At 37.7% G+C, this 17,980-nt stretch overlaps 1 protein-coding gene across 5 annotated transcripts in view; it reads left to right on the top strand.

Moving 5' to 3' along the window:
• The window catches only part of LOC127440685 (transducin-like enhancer protein 4), a 40,271-nt gene extending 27,522 nt beyond the window's left edge, over positions 1-12,749 (top strand). For 3 of the 5 annotated variants that reach the window (XM_051697424.1, XM_051697429.1, XM_051697428.1), the window contains exons 9-14: positions 59-193; positions 434-484; positions 4,937-5,110; positions 5,223-5,345; positions 7,065-7,306; positions 12,473-12,749. In XM_051697424.1, coding sequence (XP_051553384.1) covers positions 59-193; positions 434-484; positions 4,937-5,110; positions 5,223-5,345 — 483 coding nt within the window. In that variant the 3' untranslated portion in view covers positions 7,065-7,306; positions 12,473-12,749. The remainder of the gene's footprint in view (positions 1-58; positions 194-433; positions 485-4,936; positions 5,111-5,222; positions 5,346-7,064; positions 7,307-12,472) is intronic. The other 2 variants (XM_051697427.1, XM_051697426.1) reach the window with 2 other exon arrangements.
• The last annotated feature ends 5,231 nt before the right edge of the window (positions 12,750-17,980 follow it).

Below are 17,980 nucleotides of genomic sequence, written 5' to 3'. Positions count from 1 at the left end.
CACTTTTGGTGTTATTTTGGACTTGGATTATTTCTGACCCTGATTGTGTGTATTTCAGAGTGGTAGCAGCTCTCCGGTGGGCCATCGGTCTTCAGGGCTGCGACTCGGTCTTCCTCCTCCCCCGACCTCCTCCTCTTCCTCTCACACTGAGACAGACAATAAGAGGAGCACCACAGATCAGACCAGCACAGGGGTAATTTAAGTTGAAATCAAAAACAAGCTGAAGAGTTTAAAAGATCTTCTTCCTGGAGTCTGTATGATTTTGCCTCTGATTCAATGAGCAGTTAAAATGCATTACAATTGCTTTATTTAAAGTAATATCAATTCATCCCCTATCACTGTGAGTTTTGATAACTTCACTCAGCAAGGTATATGAGGTACGAAGATCTTTAGTGTGATTAGGACTGATCATGTGATGATGTGTTTCCTGCAGGAGAGTGGCTGTAAAAATGAAGACGCTCTGAGAAAAGATGGCACTAAAGAGGTGTAAAGATCTTGTTTTTTTTCCTTCATGCATTAGAGTGATGCCAACAGAAGTCTTAAACTTAAAGCATTACACTTTGGAATATGAATCATCCCACACCATTTGTGCTACAGACATAAGGACTTATGGCCAATAGGCAACCAAACAGAACCTTGCAACCACGTAGGAACTCACTTAAAACCACTTAGAACACCTTAGCAAATGCATCACAATACCCGGACAGCCACCCACTACATCCTAGAAGCATGGCAGCAAGATTCACCTTTTTATCAGGAAATGTAAATTTATTCACATTATATAATGATAAATAGATAATTAGTTAAAATACAAAATGAATTCAAATCATTGAAAATGAAAATGCATATATTGTATATTTTTATATGAAAAAATGCAAATAAATGATATATGTGCATATATTATGCATACTTTTTCATATCAGTGTCAGAAATTAACTTTTCCATTAAGGCTTTTTTTCCAGCCTGAAAAGATATAATGACATAATATAATGTAATTGTATTATGTTTAATACTTAAATTTAATCCGTTTATTAAAATAAATATTCAATTTGAATAATCTGATAATATGTTAACAATGAAATTAAATGAACATCAAATCATTTAATGCCATTATGCATTTTACATTTACATTTAAAGGGATAATTGACCCAAAAATTACAATTATCTTATCATTTACTCACTCTCATGCCATCCCAGATGTGTATGACTTTCTTTCTTCTGCAGAACACAAATGAAGATTTTTAGAAGAATATCAGTGGTTAAATCCATATCTTCAGAAGGGATATGATAGATGTGGGTGAGAAACAGATCAACATTTAATTCCTTCTTTTACTCTAAATCTCCACTTTCACTTTTACATCTGAAAGCCACATGTGGTGCCTATTTAGTTTCACTTTCATACCTTAATGTGAAAGTGGAGAAATTTTAAACTGTTTCTCACCCACACCAATTATATTGCTTCTGAAGATATGGATTTAACCACTGGAGTCTAAAGAATTACTTTTATGTTTCCTTTATGTGATTTTTGGAGCTACAAATGTCCGATCACCACTCACTTGCATTGTATGGACCTTCAGAGTTGAAAGAAAGTCATACACATCTGGGATGGCATGAGGGTGAGTAAATAATGAGAGAATTTTCATTTTTGGGTGAACTATCCCTTTAACATTTATTCATTTAGCTGACGCTTTTATCCAAAGTGACAATTATATGCATATTCCATTTAATGTCTGTAAAATCAGGCAGATAGGGGCAGGAGAAATACATTCTCTGAAAAACCTAAATATCTTATGCAGTGTTGTTTCTAAAACAAGATAAATCAAACTGATCTTGTTTTAAGGATTTTTAGGTATTTTACAGGAAAACGATACAAAAATTATCATCAAGAATACGATTTTTGCCTTAATATCAAAGGTCTTACTAGAAAAAAGAAATTATGATCCAACATGAATTTTCTGAATAAAAAAAATATGATCGTGCCTGGTAAAATGTGCATGTAAAATGGCTAGAAATAGCATTTTATCTTAGCGTAAAGCTGACAATTTACACAAGGTTTATTTCTATTTCTTCTGCTCCAAACTTACTTCAAACTTACTTCTCTGTCTGCTCGTATGAATGTAACACATCATAAGAAAGTGTTTCAATGCTGTTCAAATGCACTTTGGATCACATCATTTATATGTATAAATGTTTTCCATCTGAAAGGACTAAATATTAAATGAAACAAATGACAATAAAATGCAAAGTAATCTCTTCAGTAATCTAAATACTTTTTGAATGTAACTATTCTAATTACCAATGATTTCAATTGTAACTGTAGTGGAATACAGTTACTTATATTTTGTATTTTAAATAAGTAATCCTGTTACATGTATTTCATTACTCCCCAACCCTGTATATATATATATATATATATATATATATATACACTCAGCAAAAAAAGAAACGTCCTCTCACTTTCAACTGCTTTTATTTTCAGTGTTTTTAACATGTGTAAATATTTGTATGAACATAAAAAGATTCAACAACTAAGGCATAAACTGAACAAGTTTCACAGACATGTGACTAACAGAAAAAGAATAATGTGAATCAAATCAAAATCAAAAGTAACAGTCAGTATCTGGTGTGGCCACCAGCTGCATTAAGTACTGCGGTGCATCTCCTCCTCATGGACTGCACCAGATTTGCCAGTTCTTGCTGTGAGATGTTACCCCACTCTTCCACCAAGGCACTTGCAAGTTCCCGGACATTTCTGGGGGGAATGGCCTTAGCCCTCACCCTCCGATCCAACAGGTCCCAGACGTGCTCAATGGGATTGAGATCCGGGCTCTTCACTGGCCATGGCAGAACACTGACATTCCTGTCTTGCAGGAAATCACGCACAGAACGAGCAGTATGGCTGGTGGCATTGTCAGGAAGGCTGCAGGAAGCCTGCAGGAAGGGTACCACATGAGGGAGGAGGATGTTTTCCCTGTAACGCACAGAGTTGAGATTGCCTGCAATGAGAAAAAGCTCAGTCCGATGATGCTGTGACACACCGCCCCAGTCCATGACGGACCCTCCACCTCCAAATCGATCCCGCTCCAGAGTACAGGCCTCGGTGTATTGCTCATTCCTTCAACAATAAACGCAAGTCCGACTATCACCCCTGGTGAGACAAAACCGTGACTCGTCAGTGAAGAGCACTTTTTGCCAGTCCTGTCTGGTCCAGCGAAGGTGGGTTTGTGCCCATATGCGACGTTGTTGCCGGTGATGTCTGGTAAGGACCTGCCTTATAACAGGCCTACAAGCCCTCAGTCCAGCCTCTCTCAGTCTATTGCGGACAGTCTGAGCACTGATGGAGGGATTGTGCGTTCCTGGTGTAACTCGGGTAGTTGTTGTTTCCATCCTGTACTTGTCCCGCAGGTGTGATATTCGGATGTACCGATCATGTGCAGGTGTTGTTACACGTGGTCTGCCACTGCAAGGACGATCAGCTGTCCTTCCTGTCTCCCTGTAGCACTGTCTTAGGGGTCTCACAGTACGGACATTGCAATGTATTGCCCTGGCCACATCTGCAGTCCTCATGCCTCTATGCAGCATGCTTCAGGCATGTTCACGCAGATGAGCAGGGACCCTGGGCATATTTCTTTTGGTGTTTTTCAGAGTCGGTAGAAAGGTCTCTTTAGTGTCCTATGTTTTTATAACTGTGACCTTAATCGCCTACCGTCTGTAAGCTGTTAGTGTCTTAACAACCGTTCCACAGGTGCATGTTCATTAATTGTTTATGGTTCATTGAACAAGCATGGAAACATTGTTGAAACCCTTTACAATAAAGTGTCCTGAAAAAGGGACGTTTCTTTTTTTGCTGAGTTTATATATACAGTTGAAGTCAGAAGTTTACATACACTTTGTTAGTATTTGGTAGCATTGCCTTTAAATTATTTAACTTGGGTCAAACGTTTTGGGTACCCTTTGCTGTTGTTCTGGGATTGATTTGCACTTTTCGCACTAAACTACGTTCATTTCTAGGAGACAGAATGCGTCTCCTACCTGAGCGGTATGATGGCTGCGTGGTCCCATGGTGTTTATACTTGGGTACTATTATTTGTACAGTTTTTTTCTGAAGTTTAGGCTGATTTCTTTTGATTTCCCCATTATGTCAAGCAAAGAGGCGCTGAGTTTGAAGGTAGGCCTTAAAATACATCCACAGGTACACCGCCAATCGACTCCAGCTAGCCTATCAGAAGCTAGTTGGCTAATTGCCTAAAGGCTTCACATCATTTTCTGGAATTTTCCAAGCTGCTTAAAGGCACAGTTAACTTAGTGTATGTAAACTTCTGACCCACTGGAATTGTGATATAGTCCATTAAAAGTGAAACAACCTGTCTGTAAACAATTGTTGGAAAAATGACTCGTGTCAAGCACAAAGTAGATGTCCTAAACGACTTGCCAAAACTATAGTTTGCTAATATGAAATCTGTGGAGTGGTTAATATTTGTTAAGAGTTTTAATGACTTCAACTTAAGTGTATGTAAACTTCTGACTTCAACTGTATATATATCAAATCATATTTGAAAGTAAAAAGTACTGTTCTATTAAGTTTTATAAAATGTTTGTTTATAAAATTATTACATATAAATTATCGTTACCAGGTGCATAAATCATTAATTCGATTAGACTTAATAAGACTTAATTTGGCAACACAACAGAAAGTGAATTTCTCACTTGATCAGCTGTCATACTGTCCGGTTGATATTTACTGCTTTATACTGAATTTTTTAATTAATAAGAACCATTTAAACCAGGTCTAGACAGATGACAGAATTTTTACTGCTTGCCTAGTTTCTATTCCGTCCAAATAACAAAAGCAAAATTGTACTGAGAAACTTTTAAATGATCTGAAATGATGTAACAATAACAGTATATGATATAATTTTACTGTCTGTGGTTGCAGAAAAGTGCTTCACCCACAGGAGTCTCTCCGAGGTCTGCTGAAGGAAACGGACTGAGCAGCTCTCCTGTTCTCCGGAAGAATCTGTCCAGAGAAGGCCGCTCCCCCTCATCCTCCCCTCGCTCACAGCCGCGCTCTCCTGGTCTCTGCAAGAGCCCCACACAGGTACGTCGCAAGGTCAGTCGGTACCTGGCACACAGATTGTGAGGAAATCCTCTGCTAAGAACCTTATTAGTTTTTCTGCTCAGTTTTGCACATGGCTTAGATTGTCGACCCTCTGATGTTTCAGGAGAAAGCGAGATCTCCCTCTCCTTCAGCATCTCATGAATCTCTCTCTCCTGGCTCTCCTCCGCCTCCCCCTTGCCCCCTCTCCTCCTCTGCCCACGGCCCGTCACCCGCTCTCAAACACTAGGTGAGTCCTGACTCATGCTTTTATTGCTTACTGTAAATGTGGGCGGCAGTGTGATAATTTTTCCTAGCCTCAGTACATGTTGAGCTTTCAAAACGGGACGTAATTTAATCCCTATCGGTTCCGCATCTTTAATTTCCAAAAACAGCGTGTGCCCACTTTTTAGCAGCCTTGATTCCGTAATAATTTTTTCCATTTATTTTCTACATAGGCATTTAAATATTTCTTTAATGAAGAGTTCTAAGGCATGAACTAAAGAAACATTATACAACATTACACTATGATTCGAAGGAAAAAAGCATTTCAATACCAAAAATAAAGAAGAAGGTGCAAGACTGTGTAATTAAATTCTTTTACAGTAGGAGGGAAAAAACTACAATCCCATGACGCATCGCAAATGACACAATTGATTAAAAGTGACAGTACACCATATAAAACTATTGACTTATATTCATTAGCCACTTTCACACATGAAACCTGTTAAATTGGGATAACTTTGCTGGATTGCCTTTTCGTGTAAAAATACCACATCTGCTATTCACACATGCAACGGTTTTCCGTCTTTAATCCGTTTTGCCGCTATTTACACTTCAGAACCAAAATGCTGTTAAAATCTGTGATGTTAATTGCCGGGAATGACCTTTAAATGATCAAGATGTTAAGCTGAACACATGACTTTACACCCTTCATACATGTACCTCATTCCCCAACAAGGCAAGTTATTATAGTTGATCATAAGTGAACAAAATGTGCCTTTTCATAAAAATTCCAATATATATATATATATATATATATATATATATAATTTATTTTTTTTTTTCACACAAAGTCATGAGGATGCAAAGGGTCTTCTCTGTTTGTTTTTTTGATCACATGGCAACCTGCATGTTGATTGCACCACCTGACTTTGAATTGCTGGACAAAAGTTTTTCAAATATTAATAATACTTAAAGAAATAGCAATAAAAGATTATTCTGTACTATTCATGCCAACATTTTTCTTTTTTCAAGAATTTCAGCTTTTAATGAGACAGTTACACTACATGACATTTGAAGGTGCACTCAGTCATTTTTTTCCCATTAAAAAAGTTTTACTCCTAAAGAAATGAATTGTAATTTTGAAACATATGTATAAAATCATAACCACTCAGATGAGATGAGGACTCTAGTCATATCAGCAACTCTTTAAAAGCTGTTTTATTCTACGTGGGCAGGGGCGCCCTCATGGGGGCAGCCATTTTAGAATCACATGACCAGCTGAATACTACTCGCTTAGTCTTGTTATTGGACACTTTCACTTTTGGATTAAATTAATCATGGCTGATTGTGAATAGTGAATTTCTACAATGGCATCTGTAACTGAAAACTATTGATTTTGAATAATGCTGCATCCACACCACTAGGTGTCACTGTAAGTCCAAGATGACACGAGCAAAAAGTTACTGAGTACCCCAGAAAAAAAATATCAAAATGACTTCTAATCATAGTAGAGGGGTCAAGTAACTGTTTTGTGTGAATTATATTTTTTATGTATTTTTGAATAACAATACATCCTGACAAAAAAAATGAGCGTCACATCATTGACCCATTTATCATTATTTAATCTTGGAGTGCATAGGTATATTTTTTTTTACTTTCATTTACTTGACTTTGATTTTCTTGTTTCTGGAATTCATTTTTATTGAGTTACCTGCTACACGTTGACGTCTCGTCTCCTTTGCAGGACCCACTCCTGTCCATGGAGTGAGACTAGTGAAAGAGAGCTGCCACCCCTCCCCAGCCCGCCCTTCCCAGAAAACACCAGGTCGGCCCCAGAGAGCAGGGGTCTGGGCATCAGGTGCCTTGTCAGAAACCCTACATCCATCCTCGTGGCCATTTGAGCCAAACTCTGAGCAAACTGCACCTGTGTTCCCACAAACAGGGAGTAAATCTGTCAGCCAATTAGAAAGCAAGCTGAATACTCTGGTAAGCTGTCACACCTACCTTACAATTCCTAAACTACAGTAGCCCCAAAAAAGTATTTGGACTAATTGAAAAAATCCTAACCGTGTGATTCTTATAAAACCTGTCCAGAACATTTCCTGGTTCTATTTTAAACCAAAGTCAAAAGAAACAAATAAGAAGTTATATTTTGCAAATAGAAAATTAAACCTATTTTAGGGCCATTAAGTTTGCCATTGCACTGTGACATTATTTTTATGACAGTTAACAAATTAACACATTTTCCTTAATGAGCGAGTACACCAAAAAAAGGTCTTCCAAACTATGCTTCTGCCATACCCCGATTCACTATGGTAAGCCTATAATAATGATTTATATTTTAAAGCTGTCGGGTTGGATTTAACAGGAAATTCCATATTTCCATTATCCACCGATACTGATCCCGATCCGATCCGTTGTTTTTTTGTTTTTTTTTATAATCGGTTTAGAATACCTATACATCACTCTGTGATACTAACTGGGTGTGATAACCTTTACACATTATTTTAAAGCTGCATTAGTAACTTTGTGCTCTCAAGTGACATCTGTGGTTGAAACTTAAAATTGCAAGCAATTTGCAGAATAAAACATTACGTCAGTCATGTTCTGGCACTGCTCTTCTGGCGGATGAATCTCCCAATTTGAGCTTACCTTGACATCGCCTGTGTGTGACCATGACTGGAGCTGGAGTCATAACGTGCTATTTTCTTGTTGATATTATGTTATACGATTAAACATTTTTATACTATATTTTCCAGCCTCTGTTACTACAATAGCATGTCTATGCAATGCACACAATAACATAAAACATAAAACAAAGATTCAGTAATGATGAGAATAAAATATACTTTAATAAGCGTAAAAATAATATGCTTAAATATGCATAAAACAATTACAAGAAGTCAATTTCAGAAGTCATACATATTGGTAAACATGTCACAGTAACTTCACTGGACAATGTAGATACATCGTGACCGGTTAACATATATGAGTAATGCTTGATTCATAAAAGCATGACAAGCAATATAAGCTTCAACAACCCTAGCAGAAAACATATCCACGTATTATAGCAGATAAACAACTTCGCCAAACGGATAACAGATAAACATCCATCTGGACTGCAACGATGCTGTCCTGAACTCTGTGAGTGTTACTGACTGAACGTACACTATATGGCCAAAAATATGTGGACACCCCCTTCTAATTAAAGAGTTTGGTTACTCCGTTAATACCAGTGAAGATAAATCATAATTCTACTCTAAACAATGGAATACAAGGGCATTCAGTGCTTCCAACTTTATGGCAACAGTTTGGGGAGAGCCCTTTTCTATTCCAGCATGAAAATGCCCCTGTGCACAAAGCAAAGTCCATAAAGAAATGGTTTACTGTGTCTGATGTGGAAGAAATTGACTGGCCTGCACAAAGCCCAGACCTGAACCCCACTGAACACCTTTGGGATGAATTGGAACGCCAACTGAAAGCCAGGCCCCATCACACAACATCAGTGCCGGACCTCAGTGATGCACTAGTGTCTGAATGGGAGCAAATCCCTGCAGCCATGTCACTACATACAGTATAGTGGAAAGCCTTCCCAGAAGAGTGGAAGATGTTGTTGCACCAAAGGGGGAAATTGATGCCTAAGGTTTTGAAATTGAAGGTTCATCAAGCACATATGATGTCCACATAGTGTAGTTTCTCCAGCAGGAACATGAGACAGCTGGTACTTCTTTCCTGTGTGTGCGGATATGATGCAATGACGCAAAGATGAATGTCATGCCAAATCGGACCCAACAGCTCAAAATAGAACTCATTTTTATAGGCTTACCGTGGTGAATTGGGGTAAGTTAAGGATATTGTTTTGAACATTGATTGTATATGTACTCAATCAATAATGGCAATTTGTTCATTTTTTATAAGTTGCCTCCGCCTCTGAGACCATCAACCCACGCATCTCATCATCTGAGACATAGCGGCACACCGCGGCATCCGCGCTGAACTCACCACGCGCCCCACCGAGAACGAACCACATTATAGCGACCACGAGGAGGTTACCCCATTAAATGGGTTAATTTTATTATTATATATATTATTATAATTTTATGGGTTAATTAATGCTCTATCCTCCCTAGCAACCAGGTCAGTTTGGTTGCTTAGGAGACCTGGCTGGAGTCACTCAGCACGCCCTGGCATTTGAACTAGCGAACTAGTGAACTTCAGGGGTGTTAGCCAACGTATTTTACCACTGAGCTACCCATATTAAAACCCTCTGGCTTTTATTTTGACGGTTGGAACACTCCAGGAAGTCCTGTAAGTGTCTGTATGTGGGCTAGTTCACAGAAGTTTATTTGCTTCTTATTCAAAATCTGGTGAAATGGTCTTCCGGTGCCGTTCTCAATGCATGTTATAAGCGAACCGAACTATTGAGAAACTACATTTGAGATTTTGTTCATGTGGAGCGCTCACATATTGCTCCCCACTCTGAGGACAGCGAACACATCAACAGCAAGCGCGTGCTATAGTATATGTGTGTCAAATGAGCCGCACCATTCACTAATGTGCTGCACATGCATACTACATATTTACTTATCAAACTCAGCCTTTTGAGATTCACAGAGCTATCACATGTCTTTAAGTGGCTTTGAATAAAATGAATGAGTCATATGGACTACTTCAATGGTGCCTTTATGGTTCTTTTATGTCATTTTTGGAGCTTGACAGTAACGGACATGACTAACACATGGTATTGGATTTGGAATTGGGCTCATCGGAACGATACCCGATCCATCTAAATAATTCAGTATCGGACCTATTTAAAACAGACCCAGAGATGGGTTTTTTCTTGCTTGATAAGATATTTTATTGGACTGATAGCATTAGCCACTGTAATGGGGCATTTTGTAATGGGTTGTGGTACTGCAGTGCTTGATTTCATTTTCAAAGAAGGACAGTGGAAAATGGAAACTTTATGTTGGTAAGAGTGCCAGTTACTACCTTAGTCTATAGGCCCTTTCCCACCTACAGTCCTGGTACTTTTCCCTTAGTAACTTTCTAGATGAGTACTCTTATGAGGAACGGGCGAGCCGACCCGAGGAGACTTTTCCTCTGTTGCATTCGCACCCACAAAGTAACCACCGTAGTGACGTCATCTAGTAGTGGTGGTGGTGGCATAGTGGGCTAAAGCACATAACTGGTAATCAGAAGGTTGCTGGTTAAATCCCCACAGCCACCACCATTGTGTCCTTGAGCAAGGCACTTAACTCCAGGTTGCTCCAGGGGGATTGTCCCTGTAATAAGTGCACTGTAAGTTGCTTTGGATAAAAGCATCTGCCAAATGCATAAATGTAGTATCGACCATTTTTTTCTGACGTTATTTGCATGTATGCGCATATAGCATCAACAGCACCGACGGAGGATACCGGTATCAGAGCTACACGTTTGTTTAAGGCTGTTTTATACGAACTTTGGCTGCATCAGAAAACGTAGGCAGATGCCTTATCTGTTAATGATTTGTGTTTTTGGATGAATGGACGTTTCTGAACAGTTTAAAAGGCACCTTATTGAGAGATGTGACGAGGCGGCGAAAGCGATGTTTAGCTGTGCAGCACACGCTGAACTCAGCGGACAACATGTTGAAAATGTACCATAAGCCTATTTATCAAAATGATCTTTTACAATAAAGGCTTTTATGACTCAACATAAATTACTGTACTGAAATTCTCACTCATTGACTTAAAAAAACAGTCCTGATGCGAGTTAACCATGCAGTGACAGGCACGCAATACGTCCCTCATGTAAACTAGATTTAATGACAGTTTAGTGTATAATAAAGTTCAATTACCCACTCTTGATAAACATCTGATTATTTACATCTGTCATCCCTGGATAAAGTCAGTGTAGTAATTCAGAATTCACTTTATTTTCTTTATAGTCACACAGAACAGATGCGATGAAAACTCAAAGCGTGTCTCCCAATGAAGTCACACACATATACATATATGCGAAATGGGTGATTCTCTTTGTTTGTTAAATGTTATTTCTGTTAAGGGAATTGTAAAATTAGCGCAGTCCTCTCTGTAGGATAGCAGCTAGTTGTTTACTATTGGTTGCTATGGAGCTCCTCTCCTTTATCAATGCAGGGTTTTGTCCAATCACAGGCTGCAGCATGTCCCACAGTCCCTATATGCCCCCAAAAGTATAGGAGTAGGAGCTAAAAATGTCCCCTAAAACGGCTTCGAGGAACTATAGTTCCTTAGGTGTGAAAGATGACAGAAAGCGCTAGTCCCAGGGAAAAGTACCTAAAACGGGCTTTAGTACCGCCAGTGGGAAAGGCCCTTATATGCCTAGAATTATAATAGTTTCCACCGTTTTATATGATATGACCAGCAGTCGTTATGTCTAATTCTGTATCAACGTTTGATAACTTTTGTAATGGTATTTATTTTAAAACAAGTATGTTTTCATTAAGCCAAAACAACAGCGGACGATATAATACTTACCTGCTCATAAAACGTATTTTTCAGATATTCAGCTTTTTTTTTTTTTTTTTTTTTTTTTGAGGGGAGTGGGGCAACATATGATGTCGTTAGTGATTCGCTCTGATAAGATGATCACCTGTAACCATGGGTACACCTGTATGCCTCAAATCATCGGATTCATCCGCGCAAAAGAGCAGAGCCGAAGAACAACTCGCGTAATTACCAAAAAAATGTTCCTCCTCAAGTACCATGCAGTTTTATGCTTCAGCCTATAGAGGGCCAAAAGTTACAATGTGTAGCTTTAAGTGTCCTGAAGGTAACATAATACAATAAGATTCCATTTGTTAACATTAGAAATCATAAAAAAAAAAAAAAAGCCTTAATGGTCCGAAATGTATGCTGCTTTGACTTGATTATGATTTGTCTTGATGTCTTGGCTTTTATTTGGGGGGGGGGGATAAGTGTGAGCAGGAAACTTTCTTGACAGGTTTTTTGAGAATCACCCAACCGATGCAGATTTACTTGAAGGTGATATTACAATCATATCAAATTAAATGAAATCCATCTCTAATGCATGTACAGTTGTACCTGCAAAGCTACAAGGCTAATACACTCATGTAAAAAAAAAAAATGTTTTTCTTGATATGTAATTTGATGGGGGGTTTTTTCTTTGCAGTGTGACCGCCAAATGGAGGCAAGAAGTGTTTCACCATATCGTCTCCCACACAGAAATGGACTGAACTTATTTTACTGCCAATTTTTTCAAATTCTGACATCAAAAAGAGTTCAAGAAAAGACATGGAAACTTCTAGACCAATGGACATTAAAGTTGTTCCTGTTATACACAGCAAACACTTGTTTTCACACAACTTTTTACTGTTTTAAAAGGCTCAAGTGAGTCACTTGTTTTCCCTCTCTGAACCTGACCCCTGAATAAAAATGTAATTTTGATTGCATAGTCGTATGAATTCACAGCATTTAAAGACAAATAATGCTCCGATATATAGCCTACCTGCTACACAAATCCACATTATGGCGCTTCCGAACCAAATAGCAAACGTATACATCTCCTTGATGTCTGTTTAAGAGCGTTATATCTGGAAAGCATCGCATTCCATTTAATATCTCCTAAACATCTTAAAAAGATCATATTTACATAAAAGCCTAACCAAGTGCCGTACGCGGTACTGGCGAAGTAATTCAGCACAAGAGGCTGTGGTATTTTGCGAATACAGCTAATGGCTAAAAAGGGCATTGTTAGGCACAACATGCAGGCGAAGTGAATATCTTCACAATAGCACAACCCCTAGTGCCTTATTTCTTCTTTAAATAACAGTTAAGGACACAAATGTATGTTGTTACATTACTTTACTAAGCAAATTCGTTGTGCCATCCTTCATCTACAAAATATAGTCCCTGACGTGTAAACTATTACTGGGTTTCCATCCAAAATGTTTCACATTTTTTAAGCGCATTTCTAAAACATTCGACTTTAAATATGAATTGTTGCGTGTTTTCATCTACTACATAATGCGCATTATCATGAGGGAGCCGCCTCGTCATGATGGAGCAGCTGAATGACCTCTCCCTGCTTAGGGGACAGTTTTATTTGCTAGATTGGAGCAAATATTTAATTTTATTAAATGCATCCACAAGACATCACAGAATAAGTGTAATAGCTTAAATAATGTGGGCTGAAATAGATGTGATACCCACACACTGCCAGTCTCTGCATACCTGGGTGCGCCTGCTCTCAAAACTGTTCTGGCGGATTGTGAGGACCCACTTTGTGGTCCAGCTGTGTGTTAAACACTTCCGAATGACAAGCGCTATGTTCAAAGAATTGTGTGCCAAGGTCGGACCTTTCGGTGGGCTAGTCACATCAAGCCATCGCACACTCATAGCACATGCACTAATGGTCAAAACACATCATCGTTTTGCGAATAAACTGTTTCCATCACTTTAATGCGCATTTTAACTATTGCGAAACTCTAGAAAATCCACCTCATCCTAGCACACAACATTTTAAGCGAATTTAGAAAGTTTATTTGCATATCAAGCATTTCCATTCAGGATTTTTTATGCGCAATTTCAAAATGCGCATAAAAGTAGTTGGATGGAAATTCACCCTATAAGGTTAGATGTTTTTCACACTAGCGCCATCTTTGATTTTTTTATGGGAATGACAACGAGATAGACCATCTCTTTAATGGCAGGAACGGTATAAAGCTGTATAAAACTCCTAGATCACATCTGATTTTCCGCAACTCATGTCTGGAGTTTTTTGTCTACTGAGTGTTCTTGAAAATATATATATTTATTTATTTTCCCCCAATGTTTTGTCCACGGAACGACCCAAAAACTATTTAAACTGCAGTACAGCCCATTAAAGAGAGCGTACATCTATCTTTCAAAGCCTCATTGTCATTCCCGTCAAAAATCAAAGATGGCGCTGCTGTGAATAAGGTCTTGGTACTGAAACTGACCCTTGAATAAAAATATAATGTTGATTGCATAGTATTAGTACACTGCATTTAAAGAGAAATAATGGTCTGACAACTCCAAAGTATACCTGTTTATGCTTTTAAAGTCTGTCTTCTTTGGTAGATACACAAATCCACACATCATGGCATCATGTGGTGGAGCAATACGGTACGAGTGGTCGTGCTATTTTACGAACAAAGTCACGGCAAAACGGCATTGTTAGGCACAACACGCCGCGGAGTGAATATCCTCACAACATAGAAGGGCCTCAAGTGCCTAATTGCTTCTTTAAATAAACACTGAGGACATGTATTTACATAAAAACATTATTTTACCAAGCAAATTTGCCACCCTTCCGCTAGAAGATATAGTCCCTGATACGTGAACTACGGTTAGTACACAGGTGAGAGCAGATTTCTTGTTTTTCTTTTATGTAATTTCATATATCAGCTGGATTTAGTGAATGAAAATTGTATATGGTTTTATAACATAACATTTTAGGCTTTGCAGCTTTTTTAAAAGACAGTCAGCAAACTGTACACATACTGCTTGGTTTTACCAATAGATGGCACTAGATCACAGTTGTTTGCTACATGTGAAATTCATAATGGCATATTCTTTATCTTAAATATATATATATATATATATATATATAGTGTATACATACATACACACTGGCAGCCAAAAGTTTGGAGTATTGTACAGATTTTGCTCTTATGGAAATAAATTGGTACTTTTATTCACCAAAGTGGCATTCAACTGATCACAATGTATAGTCAGGACATTAATAATGTGAAAAATTACTATTACAATTTGAAAAAAAATTTCAGAACTTCTTAAACTTCTTCAAAGAGTTCTCATCATAAAATCCTCCACGTGCAGCAATGACAGCTTTGCAGATCCTTGACATTCTAGCTGTCAGTTTGTCCAGATACTCAGGTGACATTTCACCCCACACTTCCTGTAGCACTTGCCATAGGTGTGGCTGTCTTGTCGGGCACTTCTCACGCACCTTACAGTCTAGCTGATCCCACAAAAGCTCAGTGGGGTTAAGATCCAGAACACTCTTTTCCAATTATCTGTTGTCCAATGTCTGTGTTTCTTTGCCCACTCTAACCTTTTCTTTTTGTTTTTCTGTTTCAAAAATGGCTTTTTCTTTGCAATTCTTCCCATAAGGCCTGCACCCCTGAGTCTTCTCTTTACTGTTGTACATGAAACTGGTGTTGAGCGGGTAGAATTCAATGAAGCTGTCAGCTGAGGACATGTGAGGCGTCTATTTCTCAAACTAGAGACTCTGATGTACTTATCCTCTTGTTTAGTTGTACATCTGGTCTTCCACATCTCTTTCTGTCCTTGTTAGAGCCAGTTGTCCTTTGTCTTTGAAGACTGTAGTGTACACCTTTGTATGAAATCTTCAGTTTTTTGGCAATTTCAAGCATTGTATAGCCTTCATTCATCAAAATAATGATTGACTGACGAGTTTCTAGAGAAAGCTGTTTTTTTTGCCATTTATGACCTAATATTGACCTTAAGACATGCCAGTCTATTGCATACTGTGGCAACTCAAAAACGAACATAAAGACAATGTTAAGCTTCATTTAATGAAACCAAATAGCTTTCAGCTGTGTTTGATATAATGGCAAGTGATTTTCTAGTACCAAATTAGCAATTTAGCATGATTACTCAAGGATAAGGTGTTGGAGTGATGACTGCTGTCTAGATTTGATCATAAATGACTTTTTTCAAATAGTGATGTTGCTGTTTTTTACATCAGTAATGTCCTGACTATACTTTGTGATCAGCTGAATGCCACTTTGGTGAATTAAAGGACCAATTTCCTTCCGAAACAGCAAAATCTGTACATTATTCCAAACTTTTGGCCGCCTGTGTGTGTGTGTGTGTGTGTGTGTGTGTGTGTGTGTGTGTGTGTGTGTGTATATATATATATATTATCTCCAGTCTTGATAAGTATGATGGCTCTCGACTGTTTATTTGCTTTTTCACAATGCCAAAGTATCATTAACATAAATCTATCAGATTGCAAAAAATGCCAATGCTCAATACTGGAAGCTACTCAATTAACTAAAAACACTGATAAACTAATTTTTCCCATGATGAGCAATCATTTGGCTGGAGAGGCCAAACTTCTTTATCTGATTTATGCAAGACAGAAACTGTTGAAATATTGCCGGTCAAACGTATGTCATTTAGTCCAAAATGCGTTTTGGCATTAAGCACTGAAAGCACATTGTTGTAAATGTGTCTTCATGCTAACACTGATTCTTGGATACAGTGGCAATGTAGGCTACAGAATGGGGAAAAAAATAAACGTTTACTTCTGAAGGCATCAACGTGTTAAACATGTTCAGAGGTGTTCCTACATTTTATAGATAGGGTACAATGGGGCTAAAGGCACACCTTAAGGAACATTTAAATTTTTTTTTTTTTTTTTTTCTGGTCACAAAGTGTATCAAGATCAAAAATAAATGTCTTTTTATTGAAAATTGATGGAGCAACATAATTTGTGTGAAAAGCTAGTTTTGATTACAAAAAAATATAGTGATATAATGTAAATATACTGTATAATAGTTATAGTGCGAAAGTTTTCAACTTTACTTTTATGCAAATACTTTTATGACAGTAAGATGCATTTCTGAGTAACAAATTAAGATAATGCTTAATCAACTTCAGAAAAGGGTGCACTATTTTCTGATCAATTCAGTCGCATTTGGCCTTTCATAACATCCCAAGTATTCTATAAACAAATTCATCTACATTGTGATTTATGCCTACTTTGTACATTCTTCATAACAAATCTATTCACCCCACTAACGAAAAACAGTGTGCTTTATGGGGGGCTTTTTACCCCGAATACTATCCTTTCACTTATTGGACAGCTTTTCTTTTCTTTTCTTTTTTTTTTTAAATAGAAAGAGAATAAATATGGCCCCATTTGAATATGTTCTCTTGCTCCAGATACAAAACAAATGTGTGTTTTTGGTAGAGAGTAGTAATACGATTTGATAATATATATATATATATAAAAAAAATGAAATGGCATATTTGTGTAAAGAACATTCTAATGATCATCTGATCAAATGTAGCTATTTTAAAAAATAGGGCAGGTAAAAATGTCTCAGGGCTAACAGAGTTCTGTGGCCATTTGTTCCTGAAGTTCCTTATTGTGTATCATATTTACTGTGAATAAAGCTTGTTTTTGTTGTAGAATGATGTCATGTGTCCTTCAACAAAAGACAATGCAAACAAGACTTTTAAATCAGTCAGTTCTATTCATAGACACACAATATAAAATAATTTTAAATGGACACTCAATATTACAATGGACATTTTGCCTTGAGGTCATTAAATATGTATTCACTACTTCGCTTTGATTGTTTCAGCTCTGCCCGGGAGAAAAAATAAGCATTGAACCAGTTACAATGAAGTTAAAGGGAACTGCACACAAACGCCATATTGATGGCCTTGAGCAAAAGCCTGCTGAAAAGATGTTGTTGCAATTACATGTGACCGTTTTGTCCAGTACAAATCTCATAAAAGCATTGTGATCCTGTGTTTCAGATAAGGTCTAGTTTTTGGCTAAACAGCACTAGACTGAATTCACAAGAAAGTTTAGTAAATGGAAGATTTATGCAAACGCAAGATACAATTCTTAAAAAGGTCAGTCCAGACAAAAATGAAA

The sequence above is a fragment of the Myxocyprinus asiaticus genome, chromosome 5 (assembly GCF_019703515.2).
Source record: "Myxocyprinus asiaticus isolate MX2 ecotype Aquarium Trade chromosome 5, UBuf_Myxa_2, whole genome shotgun sequence".
Taxonomy (NCBI): Eukaryota; Metazoa; Chordata; class Actinopteri; order Cypriniformes; family Catostomidae; genus Myxocyprinus; species Myxocyprinus asiaticus.
The sequence above is the reverse complement of the archived record's forward strand: the minus strand, read 5'-3'. Positions and strand labels throughout refer to the sequence as shown.